The sequence below is a fragment of the Pseudonaja textilis genome, chromosome 2, assembly GCF_049901715.1.
Source record: "Pseudonaja textilis isolate UNSWEBS1 chromosome 2, rPseTex1.2, whole genome shotgun sequence".
Classification (NCBI taxonomy): Eukaryota; Metazoa; Chordata; class Lepidosauria; order Squamata; family Elapidae; genus Pseudonaja; species Pseudonaja textilis.
In genome coordinates, this window is record NC_141991.1 from 133,907,775 (window position 1) to 133,921,183 (window position 13,409).

General features: G+C 44.8%; 1 protein-coding gene across 2 annotated transcripts; it reads left to right on the forward strand.

Moving 5' to 3' along the window:
• The first annotated feature begins 488 nt into the window (after nt 1–488).
• On the forward strand, nt 489–5,187 carry HOXC10 (homeobox C10). 2 transcript variants are annotated; one of them, XM_026714741.1, is made up of 3 exons: nt 489–1,062; nt 1,156–1,344; nt 4,910–5,187. In XM_026714741.1, the coding sequence occupies exons 1-3, from the start codon at nt 489–491 to the stop codon at nt 5,185–5,187; spliced, it is 1,041 nt and encodes a 346-aa protein (XP_026570526.1). The 2 variants fall into 2 exon arrangements, with proteins under 2 accessions (XP_026570526.1, XP_087779218.1); XM_087923092.1 differs by having other exon boundaries at nt 489–1,344.
• The last annotated feature ends 8,222 nt before the right edge of the window (nt 5,188–13,409 follow it).

Sequence of the window (13,409 nt, forward strand, 5' to 3'; positions counted from 1 at the left end):
TATCTATTTAAAAGATGATAGATAGATAGATACCTAGATAGATAGATAGATAGATAGATGGATAGATAGATTCTTTGCTGACCTTTTGATCTGAATTTGACTTTGCTTCTATTTACGGGTTCACTTCCTTTATTTTCCCCCACTTCGTTGCAGACACGCGTTCGTTCGTTCATTGGTAAACAAACTCGAGGAAAAAGCGTGTCGCTCTCCTTTGTTCAATGTGAAGGTCCTGGGTTCCTTACCTTCCAGAAGCGGATAGATGTCGCTGTTGCTCCACGCAGGTTTTCTTCTCTCGCAACAACTTGACCCCGGTGACGTCACTGGCGTCTGAATCATCAAGGCCATTTTCAATCCTCATTGGCCTAGTTATCACGTGGTTGGGACCGATGCGTGGATAATTATGGTGCTGATATTTTTTTTTTTTTTTGCCTAAAAAAAAGATGTCAGCCCCTGGCTGTAGTATTCCTCTTTAAAACCCTTCTCTGAAAATGTCATGTCCCAACAATGTGACTCCTAACTCGTTTTTGATGGACTCGTTGGCTGGTACCTGCCGGGGAGAGAATTATTCCTCTAATCAAGGAATGTATATGCAGTCTGCGAACGACTTCAGCTGTGGAATGATGAGGAACTGTGGGATTATCCCGGCTCTTTCCAAAAGAGACGAGGTGAACCACGCCGGCGGGCTGTCCCTCAACACCTATCCGCCTTACCTGTCTCAGCTAGATGCCTGGTGTGACCCTAAAAATACTTACCGAATCGAGCAACCTGTTGCAAGGCAGCTGCCTTCCTGCTCCTACCCGACCAGTGTCAAGGAAGAAAATGCTTGTTGCATGTACAACGCCGAGAAAAGGGCGAAAAGCGCCCCCGAGGCCACCCTCTACCCCGGGCAGATGCCTGAAGCTTGCCTCGCTGACCAGGAGGTGCCCCTGCCTAGCTACTACCGCGCCACCCCGGGCTATGCCTCCCTGGAGAAGGCGCCCAGCGGCGGCAGCCCCAGCGCCTACGAGGCCGGTTTTGAACCCAGGGCGGGTCTCAGCCAACCGAGCGAGCGTCGGGAGCAGCCCCCGGGCCCGTCGCCGCCGCCGCCGCCCGCCGCGCAACAGCCCCAGCCGCCGCCCGAGCGGCCACCCCCACCTCCGCCACCCGCTTTTCTCGCCCAGCCAGGAGCCCCGGGGGGCTTCCCCGAAAGCGCCAAGCCGGACCCTAAGCGGCAGAACAGCCCGGCTGGCGATGTGAAGACCGAGAAGAATCTCCCCGTGACCAAACTCAGCCCGTCGGGAACGGAGGAGAGCGGGCAGAAGTGTGCCCAGAGCAGCAGTGACAATTCGGACCACGAGGCTAAAGGTAAGGGGTGGGGTGGTTGGGTGATCCTTCTGCTGGCTTCCCAGGAGAGGAACCCAAAGGGAGTGGGCAGCGGTTCTGGGGGGAGTTATTCGGAAGTGGTTGTTAATTGTCGTCGTGGTGGCCGTGGTTGTTGTTGTTGTCGTTGTCGTTGTTGTTACTATTGGGCTTATGGTTTGAGAAGCAGAGCCCCCCAGGCTCTGGGGCTGCAGACAAACTCCACCAACTTTTCTCTTTGGGACCTGTTTGCTGTCCTCTCTCGGAAGCGCCCGGCCACCAAGAAACGATGACAGCAAGAATCATCAACAATAACAACAAACCCCCCCCCCCCCCCCCCCCCCCGTAAAACCCCTTTGAAAGAAGGCACCGCAGTGTGGCTCAGTCATCTTGGCCAGACATGGACGCCCCTGCCTGCCTGGCGTGCTGTGGTTTTCGTGGGGGGAACATCAGCTGGGCTGACGGGGAGTAAGGGCAGGCGACGCGGTCGGGTTACGTTGGCGAAGTTGATTTTGGTGTTCTCGGGCAGAGGATCCCCAAAGGGGTTGTGGCGCTGAACGAGCGAGCCCCTTCGGAGGGGCGAGGGAGTGGTTGGTCGAGGAGCGGTTGCAACTTCTTCAAACGTGCTCTCTGGATGAGCTTTCGCCCCCTTCTCTCCTCTCCTTCCCCCACCCCCCACCCCTGAAAAGCAGGCATTAAAGTTCTTTGGGATGTTGTGGTTGTGGTGGCGTGGCGTGGCCGTGGTGATTTGTCTTGGGGAGAATTTGACTGGCGAGCTCTGGACTGCTGGGCTGGGGGCGAAGGTGGCCGGAGGGGAGGGAAAGTGAGGTGTGCTGGGAACGGTTTGCCAAACACTTCAAACTGGACTTGGTTGTTGAGCTCCATTATCAAAGTTGCATGCTCCCTGAATCAGCCAGGTTGCTGCTTCAAGAGTTGTTTTTTGCGCAGAAACAATGCCTTCTCCCCCACCCTCCTCCTCCTCCTCCATTTGCGAAGGTGTAGGAACCTCTGCTTGAAGTTAAGGTGTTCTGGGCAAGAGCAGCTCCCGGAGGAATGAAGAAGGGACTTTCACAGAAGATGTTTATATTTACCTTGCAGGTGAAGCCTAAAAAGGATCCAGTGAATAGAAGGGTTGGAAAGGGCTTTAATATGTATTATTATTATTTATTAAATTTATATGTCACCTTTATTCCCGAATGAAGGGAGGGAAGAGAAGGAATGAAGAGAGTGGGAGCATTAAACGTGGGGTTTGTTTTCTTCAAAACAGGATTAATTTTAAGCAAAGAGTTCCTCCACCTTCCCCCAAAAATTCTATTGGGAATAGATACAGATAAAAAGGAAGGTGTTTCTTACTTTGGCGTGAACGACTCCATAGCCTCACAAAGCCCAGCCTGGAATTGGAAGAGGGAAACGTAGAAAGCAAATAGAAACAATATGGCTTATATGGAGTCCTGTACATTTTCTCAGCATATATACTTATGCTAGCATGCATGATTTCGCCAAGTCCTTTTTCACACATAAGTTGCTTGAATTCCACCAAAGAATGCAACCATTTTGTCCTCTCTATTTCTCATTTGATCTCATGTATATGTCTGTCTGTGTATGTAAATGCATGCGTGGGTATACATGTGTACACATATATATGCAGTCCATATGTGTGTAGCTACATCTACCAATGTCTCCACCCACATTGTTATATATTCATTTATACAGAACTAAAGTACGATTTTAAAATGGCCTAAAAAGGATTTTCCAATCCTCTTCCGCGCAACCAAAGATATATTATTTTATCTACTAATAAAATAAAATATGCAGCATCAAGGTGATGAAAATCTCTACAAAACTATTCACCCCAAACTCTTTCTTGCTTACACTTTCTCCAGCGTCCTTAATTCACAAAAGTAAAATGAAGAAAAATAATAAAATGCGAGGTTGACTTTTTGGGAGAAAGGGACAAGGGAGAAAGAGACAGAGGAAGGGGAAAAAACCCAACCACCTCATGATCTCTTTTAATCTCAACAGTAAGTTCTAAGGAAGAATTTGAAATGTCCCACCTAGGTTTTTCCAAAGTTTTATTTAATTTTCTTCCTTGCGGAAGAAGACAGCTATTTGCTGGAAATCCAACGCTTTATATATGATGCCAGCAGGGGGATGAATTTTGATGGGGATGATGATGATGATAATAATAATAATTATTATTATTATCTTTCCACCTTCTCTTTGTCTTGTATGGAGTCTTCCTCTCTGTTTCTATTACTGTACATCCAGCACGCCCTTATGCAAGGTGTGGGAAGGGAGTTTAATGTTTTTTTTGGGCGAAAGGCAAACCCTTAGAAGGAACTAACAGGGTTCAATGGCAGAGGGCTAAACATGTGAAAGGCATTTCCATGCAGCCGAATTAGTTGGTCGGTTTTGGAGTAGCTCGCTGATCATTCCTAAATTTGGGGCAAGAAGTCAGATCCTGGGACTCCCGTAGACAAGACAAGGCTTCAGGCTTTGCCCTCATATTTGAAGTAGGAGAGCTAAGAGCACCTCTGCCACCAGTCATAAAAGATTCCAATTCAAATCTGAAGAGGTGTTTGTGAATTTGGAGGCTGAAGTGAACAGTTGGAGTTGGGCACCTCTGTGCGGAAAAAAGGGATATTTAGAAAAAGTCGGGGTGTTGTATATATGTGTGTCTATGTGTTACAGGCAGATAGGAAGATGGGTCGTTTTTAAAGTACAAATAAATCTTGGTCGGTTTGTTTTTGTTTTTTTAAAAAGTAATATCGAAAGTTTACCTTTACTCATAATAAAACTACACAGTTTTCACATCAAAGGAAAATGGAGTCTGGACTATGGGGAACGGAGGGAGTGGGAGAGAGAGAGGGAGGGTGGGAGAGAGAACCAACACAGACAGGCAAAATATTTCACTCTACCCACTCTCTAAAACTCCCACACCATCTTGTTTGGCTTTTGATGAGTTTTTAATATGAAGGGATAGTTTCAGAGCAGTGCCTGAGCCGAGAGCTTTTGTGGCGTGCAGGCAACCACTAATTAGGACAATCATTAAACCTCTGGAATTATTATTATTTAAATATATCTTTCCAAATCTGGGTGAAATTGTGTAACTGTAGGAGTCTACTGATAGATCTGATGCTTTTAACATTTCGGTCTGTCCCTCAGGAAAGTCCTATTCAGGTCTGAATGTGTCATAGGCGAAGGGTGTGTGTGTGTGTGTGTGTGTGTGTGTTTGGGGGATAAAAAATCCAGCAAGAGCTGGCATTATTGTGTAGCTTATGTCCAGGTGAATATTGTTTAAAATAGGAGTGCAGCCCCAGCTTTTTGCGACCCCTTAGCTCCTGTTATTTGTCTGAATGCTTAATCAGACTGTGTTTTTTTTTTAATCGCTAAATGTTAAGTAAAAAAGGAGTTGGAGGTAGAACGCCCATTATTTTTTAGCAGTGGACAGAGAGGTTTCCCATTAGCAAAAAAAAAAAAAGCTGCAGGGGAAAAAAAAAGTAGTCTTAACTCTAGGACGCTCGCTTTGCTATTCCAATAGATACTTATTTAATAATATTATTTTTAACAGAGGATATAAAGGCAGAAAACACGACAGGAAATTGGCTGACAGCAAAGAGCGGAAGAAAGAAAAGATGCCCTTACACTAAACATCAGACGTTGGAACTGGAGAAGGAATTCTTATTCAATATGTACTTGACCCGCGAGCGCCGCCTGGAGATTAGCAAGAGTATTAATCTAACAGACAGACAAGTCAAAATCTGGTTTCAGAACCGCAGGATGAAACTCAAGAAAATGAACAGAGAGAATCGAATTCGCGAACTGACTTCCAATTTTAATTTCACTTGAAAGTGTTCAGAGGAGGAAGGGATGGGCTATATGGGGAGAATCGTTGCAAATCTTGTGCAGTATTTTTTTTAATTATTATCGTTATTATTCCCACCCACTCACCCCCTGGATATAATTGCAAGTGGAGCATTAGGAGGGAGGACCCGGAGGGAAAAAGAAAGAGACCTCAGGCTAAGAGTTAAATTCTATAATTTGGGTATTTACAGATTATAGAGCGGAAATGCATTCATCAGTATGAGCATGTGAATATATATTTATAGATATACAGATATATAGATATATATATATATAGTGCCACAGTGTTTCTATATGTAAAATAAAGAGCCAGCTGGTTGCTTACTAGCTTTTCAAACATCTTCTAAGGTGTTTTTAAGTTATTCAGAAACAGCACAAAGGGTGTGTTGGGGGCTTGGAAGACTGAAGGATCGATCTACATCTATGTCTTTTTTTTTTTTTAATGTTTAGGACCCTAGCTATGTTTGAAAGTTTGTTTTTCATACCTTAGTGTAGCCTGACTATTGTACAATAATAAAAGATATAATGACGCCAATTAATTTCATACGTGGGAATGTGTGGAAACAGCAAAGAGAGAAATGCTTACTCAATGTAGTTTATGCAGTCTCCTTCCGGTGAGGCGGTGCTGTCACCCATTATATTTAAGAAAAAGCAAAATAATAAGGCAGCACCGCTATCTTATCTCCCGGGGAAGGGTGGAAAATGCCTGTGCTTTTTTTGGTGTGTGGCTTGTTATTTAAATATATCCTGTATGTGGAATCTGTGCATGTATCTTTCTATATGGAGCCAAATAAATTTCTTAGAACCCTGGACAACTGGGTATTTTTCAAAGTGATTTCTGCGCCCCCCACCCTGCCAAAAAAGCACGTCTCTCTCCCCCCCTCCCCACCTAGAGTATTTCTCCCCCTAGTACTCATCCTTTTAAGGCTTTCAGGAGAGTACCCTAGCGGGTTTAATATAAGTGAGAGACCATAACGTTGATTTAAATATTATCCAGGTGACCACAATAAGTCAAGGTCATAAAACAGTAATGTCAGGACAGTCTTGGTAAGCGCTGGAGGTGGATTTTATGATCTGCAAATATAATGTGCCGCAGCAGTAAAAGATGCATTTAAAGGTGACTGTGGAGGAGGGAAGCAAGTCAGAAGCAGAGTAGCTTTCTTGGGATGCACACTCCTCATAGCTAGGGGTCCTTTTTCTGTCTGTTTTTCTTTCCACCTTTTTTCCCCCTCCTTTCTTTTTTTTTTCTTTTTGAAAGGAAAGGCATGCTCCTTTTATCTCCTCCTCTGGAAGAGTCGTTTTTTATTATTAAGAAGAAGAAGAAGAAGAAGAGAAAGAAAAGAAGGAATACACTTAAAAAAAAAAAAGCCACCTCTTGCTCTCAGCCCAGCACAGAGAACAGGAATGTCACGGTGGTGGTGGTGGAAGGCGTGCAAAAGGTAAGGCAGACGGTTTCTTGGCTGAGATACATGGCTGAGATGCAAGTGGATTTCTCTCCCTGTGTGTGCGCGCGTGTGTGCCTGGGTTTCTCTCCCACCCTCCCTCCCTCCCTCCCTCTTCCTGCGTCTACTCAAGGTAAAGGCAGCGTGGATGTGAACTCCACTTTGAGGCGATCTAGGCTTGATCCAGATGGGGCGTCTGGTTTGGTGTCTTAGGACTTGGGGAGGAGGGGGGGTTGGGATCAAGGGGGCTTCCCTGTGCCTGTGTGACAGCTCATTTTCGACCAGAATATGCATGGCTGAAGAACGGTGATGCATAGATTTCCATGTTGAACCCCTTGGCCACCAATACCCCCCACCCTACCACACCCCTTCCTCTTCCTCCTTTTCTTCTTCTTCTTCTTCTTCTTCTTCTTCTTCTTCTTCTTCTTCTTCTTCTTCTTCTTCTTCTTCTTCTTCTTCTCCTTCTCCTTCTCCTTCTCCTTCTCCTTCTCCTTCTCCTTCTCCTTCTCCTTCTCCTTCTCCTTCTTCCTCCGCTTTTTAAACTTACTTCTGATGGAAGTTGAGCTTTCTTTAGAAGGGACACCAAAGAGTCTGAGGGTTTTGGGTTTTTCTTTTTTTTTGTTTTGGTTGGTCGCCAGAGGACTTTGGCAATCCTCAAACACGTAGTAGTCGTCCTCGTAGTTGGGTATTTTCTGAACGTGCCCTTTCCGTTTCAGAGTTTTGGCTGACACGAGCTCTAAAGAAGGGGAAGGCAAGGACATTTGGTGGCATTTTGAAATGTTGTGGGATCACAGACAGACACACAAGCACGCCCACGCAGAGAAGTTCCTTTGTGGGTATTTCTTCCCCACCTCTTTTCCCTCCCTCCTTCTTTAACTGCGATGGCAATATGCAACGCAAAATGAATAATGTCAGACCGGAGCCAGTTTGCCAATGAAGGATAGTGGGTTGTGCTGTAATTCAGTATATACTAACAGCTCAACCGCAGACACACAGACAACTAGAGAGAGAGAGAGAGAGAGAGTTGATTGCAGATTTTATTAAAGAGGAAGGGGGAGGAGAGGGGGAATCTTAATGAAGTGATTAAAGATGTTGCCTTAATTCCAAGTATGTTTTCTTAAGAGCTTGGTTATTCCTTTGCTTAGCTTCTAACTGTGGTGGGATAAGAAAGGTAGCTGAAGCATAGCCTACCAGGAGACTACAGATGCTTTCTTTCTTTTTCTCTTCCTTCATTCCTTTCTGTCTTTCTTTTTCTTCTCTCTCTCTCTCTCTCTCCCTCCCCTCCATCCCTTTTCATCTTTCTTTCTTTCTGGCAGAAATGACTGTGGATCTTTCGCCCTTTTATGCAGCTGTTCCGTGGTTTAGGTAGTTTCATGTTGTTGGGGTTGGCTTTTAACTCGGCAACAAGAAACTGCCTTAATTACGTCAGTTAGTCTTCATCAAGGGCAACATTCCTCCCCCCCACACCCCTTTTTATTTTGACCCCCTTTCCTTTTCCTTTGCTACTCACACGCAGCCAGACGAAAGAGCCCGAGAGCCTTTAAAGGCAGAGAGCAGGCAAAGCGAACAAATGGTCGTAGACAGATTTCTCTCTCTCCCCCCACCCACCCCCCGGGAAAAAAAAAATTAGCAAGAGGAAGAGAGAGAGAGAGGAAGACAGGAGGGCAGAGAGGCAGGTTCGCCAAACCTCGTAACCCTCTCCAGCTCACCACACCACTCGCATACCTTCCCAACAATTCCCCCAGCACTTGTGGTCTCTTCGTCTGGACTTCAGATGAATCTTGGCTGTTTGATGTTTGTTTCTGGCCGACGGGGCTCTCCAGACGGACAAACATGGAGGGGGTCCCTCTCTTGAGAAATGCTCGGGTGATGAAGGCTTCTAAGTTTGAGATCGGAATAACGGTCTGAATTTGTAGCCCGGAGGTTTTTCCGGGATTCAGGACCACCTTTGCTTTCCTCCTTGCGGTTCTTTCTTTCTTTTTCTTTTTCCTTTTTTTTTTTTTTGCTTCCTGGTTTATGAAACTGAGCTGAGTTTTGTGAGAAGTGAAGGCGGGGGGTGCGGGGTGGGCTGTGATGTGTAAAAGACCTCAGTTGATATGAACGCAGGTGCTCGGGTAAATGGCCGGGGAAGACTGAAATTACAGCCTTTTTTTTTTTACTCCCAATGGCAATCTACTGCTGGTATAACCTGCCCAGCATTCTGAGAATCCCCTTCGATAAATTATAGCCTTATTATGTTCCTTGGCTTGAAGGTGGTTTGAAGAACAAAGCGGAAAACGGTACTCTAGGTTTACAGACCCTCCTCGGGGTTTAGCCACAGTGCCTCTTTAAAATGAAGGTGGGGGCGGGGGGGGGGAAGCTAAACCACGAGCTCAAGATTTGATACAGTTTTCTGAACGCAGTCTGGATTACACTCTGCTTCTACCCACCCCTCTACCCCAGCCTCCATTCCCACTGGACTCGAGAGCTAGGAAAGCTAAATTAGCCCGTTAACGAAGACCATCCTCCTGCCCGGTGTTGGGATGAACACGTTGTTGCGAGAGGTGTCCGTTGTTGCTTTGGTGGACCGGAGGACGGTTGAGATTGAAGCCGGGCTCTGTGTGTGTGGTATGTGTGTGTGCGCGAGCGCAGATATTTTCAGAAAAAGAAAAAAGAAAAGAAATCCAAGATCCCAGTGGAAAGAGAGAGATTTTTCGCTACTGAGAAAATTGCTGCTTAAATGAGCTTTATCCTTCCAGGTGGGGTTCAGGTTGATATTCAGGGGGGGAAAAAAATCATAGAGATTTATACCAACACCAACACCACCATTACCACCCAAAAAAGAAGAAGAAAAGTGCCAAAGAGACAAGCTAGCATTGGAGGAAGAATTCACCCAGTGTTCTACAACCCTGAATCCATGAACCAGGGCAGGAAACGAGTTAGCGAGAAAAGAGCAAGGGACAATATAGACTACTTCTGGTAGACAAGAAATACATTTCCGCAGCTTAAGTGCGAAAGGTGTGTTGGGAACCCTGTTCTCAGTCAAGCTCTAGGATCGTTCTTTTATAAACACAAATTTTTTATTAGAAATAAAGTCTCCCACCCCACCCCAGGGGGGAATGTACCTCTGCTATTTCACTAGAGGGGGGTTATTTTGCTACAGCTGAAATTCTCGCCCCTGTTTTTACTGTGGATCTCCACACACACCCCTCTACCATCCCTTCTGAGCCTTCCAGCTCCCAAGCAAACTTTCAGCAGTCGATTTGGGGAGACCTGAGTCCCTGAGACTGAAGGGTGGGGTAGGGTTGGGGTGCACGGATTTCCTTTCTAGAAGGAGCGGGGGCAACCTGGTCTTGACAAAATACCACAAAACGGGTGGGGCTGGAGGCAAGTGTGTGTGGGGGGGGTGACTGTAAGTTGTCAGCCCAATGGTCTACTCAACTACACCCTTTTATTTCTGGTATGAAATCCAAAGCCCCAATTTGGGGTGCTGCTGCTGCTGCTAGCGAATGTGCTGCGAGCTCCCTTCTTGGAAATCTCCCTTGCCCCCCCATGTTAAATAATAACACCCAGGCTTGCCCTCCGATTTTAAAAATATTTTAATAAGCGAACGTAAAGCTGGAAAAGGCAAAAAGTGCGCCCATTGTGCTTGCTTAGTGTAAAGTCATGGTTCTGCAGATAAATGGCTCGATCAAAGGCTTTAATTATTCTTCAATTAATTATTCGCCATGGTCCTGAGATAATTGAATGATTTCATTATGTGCTATAGATAGAAACGTGTTTCCGTCTTCCTGTAAATGTGCCCTCTATAAGTAACATAAAGAATGGAGTAATGGTATTAAGTACCCTTCAGTCATGTGTATATTTGTGTGTGCGTATATATATATATATTCATGTATATGTGTACGTGTGTATACATATATATGTATCTATGTATGTGTATATCTGTGTATATACATATATGAGTGTATCCCTATGTGTTTCCCACATTTCCTCTCATATGGGGGCGAGATCTAAAGTAATGTATGTTTAATTGACCCAAGTCAAAAAATGTAACAAAAATTAAACCCTCCCCTACTGTGTGTTCCCTTTTAAATGGTTCTGTTAGAGCTGAGTGTGAGTGAAGAATGTAGAGACTTAAACATTATTGCAGCCTGCTTTTTAATCTCCAATGTCAGAACAGATGTAATTAGAAAGATTTCTTGCTGTTTTGTGCATTTCTCTCTCTCAGCAAAATATTGTTTTTCCTTGCTTGCTAGATATGTTTTGTTCTGGGAGGGGGTTGCTGTTGTTATGCCTATAAAACATTTGCAACCTCGTCGTGCATTTCCAGTGTTGTTCCATTTTTCTCATATGTGCATATGTGTGTGTTTCTCTCTCTGTGTTGCTGTAATTCTGCATTTCACAGCAGGTGTGACTTCAAAAAGTTTATCTTTTGCTGTTTAGAGTTTGGTGTGCAAACCTATATGCAAACTTTCGTCCAGTTTTATCTAGGTCTCTCTTTTTTAAAACATTTATGGAAGATGCTGGTAGGGAAAAGGGGTGGACATGTCTAAGCAGCTAGGCAGGCAAACACATTGCTGTACGTACAATATAATGTATACAATATCATGTATAAGTATTTCTGTAAGTTAATATAATCTATTTAAGTTAATATAATACATGTGCATACCTATTTAAATACAGTGATTGCTCAGTGGATACTCCCAAATAAAGTTCTTTGCATGTATGCCTTTTTATTCTTATACACTACACTGTAAGTGTTGTTAAGCCTGTGTTGTATTGCATTGATACACAGTCTTTCTCTGAATCATGTGAGTACCTTCTGTATTCTATTCTGTGTATAAAATAAACATGTATCACGTAGATGGCCATATAGGCAGAAGTATTTACAGCAAGAGAGCGTGAGGAAGAATAATTTGTACAAAGACCACGCATAACCTGGGGAAGGCAATTATCCCAAAATAAGCTGTTTTTCATTTGACGGAGGAGGGTTTTTGGTCTCTACAGCGCATGCAACTGCAAATATGTATTGTTGGCAGAAGGTTTCTGCTTCTTTCATTGCTATGTGTGCCTTCACACATTGTATGCTTGCTTTTGGGTGCATGCCCATCAATAAAAAATCATTTTAACAGTGGAGCAGCGAATGAAAGAGTCATATCTATATCTACATCTGTATCATCTCTGTGTGCGCACACACCCACACCCACACTCCTTCCTGGGCTCTTTTCTCGTTGCCATTCGCCTTCACTTTTGAGCCATGCTGCAGTTCCTGGAAAGTTCAAAGGTTTGAACCGTTTCCCGTAAAAGGGAAGGTAGGCTAGGTGGCTGGCAGGCAGCTGCCTCTGCCTGTGGTTGTGCTTGTCAAGGGAAAGTTCTCCTGACTCAGCTCTCTCAAAGAGGCTGCTAAGGACAGCAGGTACCATTAATTGAGGACAAGGCCTAGCCCTGGGATTGGGGTGGGCGGTGGCCGGTGCTGAAGAGTGAGGCTACTAGCACGCCGTCTCTGCCTTTGGCGGAAACTTGCCCTTGTTTATAAATTCTCTCTCTCTCCCCCCCCCTTTATGTGAACTAACACCTAGCTGGCTGCAAAGGTCCTTGGCAGCAGTAAGGCTGAAGCAGACCCCAAGGAATCTGTTTTCTTTGTGGGCCGGGGGCATCATTCTGACCAGCCCTGATAGAAAGAAAGAGAATGCTGGAGTGAGGAGGGTAGAGTTCTTTTTTTTTTTTAAAGAAAAAAGCAAACAAACAGAGAAATAGGTGGGGATAGTCTCCCCTGATTTTTATTTATTTTTACAGACACTCCATTTGGCGAGGTCTGGTGTGAGCTTGTATTTTATTTATTTATGTATTTATTTTTATTTATTTTTTAAATGTGGCTCCTGCTCCCTCCTGTCTCCAATGCATTCTGTTTTGAAATCTATCGGTTGTAGGTATTCGTATGACCTTTTTTTTTTTTAAAGAAAAAGAGAGAGAGATTTGAGATTATGGCGCAGAGGACCAACCGTTTTTTATGTCTCATTTAAAACACTGTTGCCCTTTGATGGCTCTCAACTTCATCTTGCATTCGGGAATTTCCTTCGGCTGCTGCTGCTGCTGCTGCCGCCATCCTCTTCCTCTCCTGCTCCTCTGTTTCTTCTTCTTTTTCACCCTCCTCCTCCTCCTCCTCCTCCTCCTCCTCCTCCTCCTCCTCTTCTAACCTGAAATGTTCAAGGAAAAACACCCACAACACAGTGAAATGGATTAGTCCTGAGGTTTAATTGCGCTTCGGAATTTATTGTTCTTCTATCCCGGCCACCAAAGCACTAAAAAACCTGGCATCTCAAGTCATAACATCTGACAAAATCCTTAACAACAAGGAAGAGAGTTTTTTAAGGGCAGGGAAAGAGGAGGGGATTAAACAGGTACAGACTCCTGGAGACTTTACATTTAAATTAAACGGGTACATTTCAAAGCCTTCTGCTTTCTTTCCACCTCCCTACCTTTTATCCTTGGGTTAAACAGAAAGAACATGCCCCACAGGAAGTAAAGTTCAATACCCCCATGATTCCTCTAAATAAACCGCTTGCGCAGAATTATCTCTGAGCCACGCAGTTTAGTAAGAAACCGAGATATCTTTGCCCAGCTGAAATGACGTCGTTGCCGTTTTTTCAGTGGCACCTTCATCCTCATCCTCATCCTCATCCTCACCACTGCTCTCACGACCATCGCTGCTCCCATTGTCCCTCTTAGAGCAGAGAATAGAGTTCCATTGCTCTGGGCATCCCAAAGGGAAAAAGCAAAAGC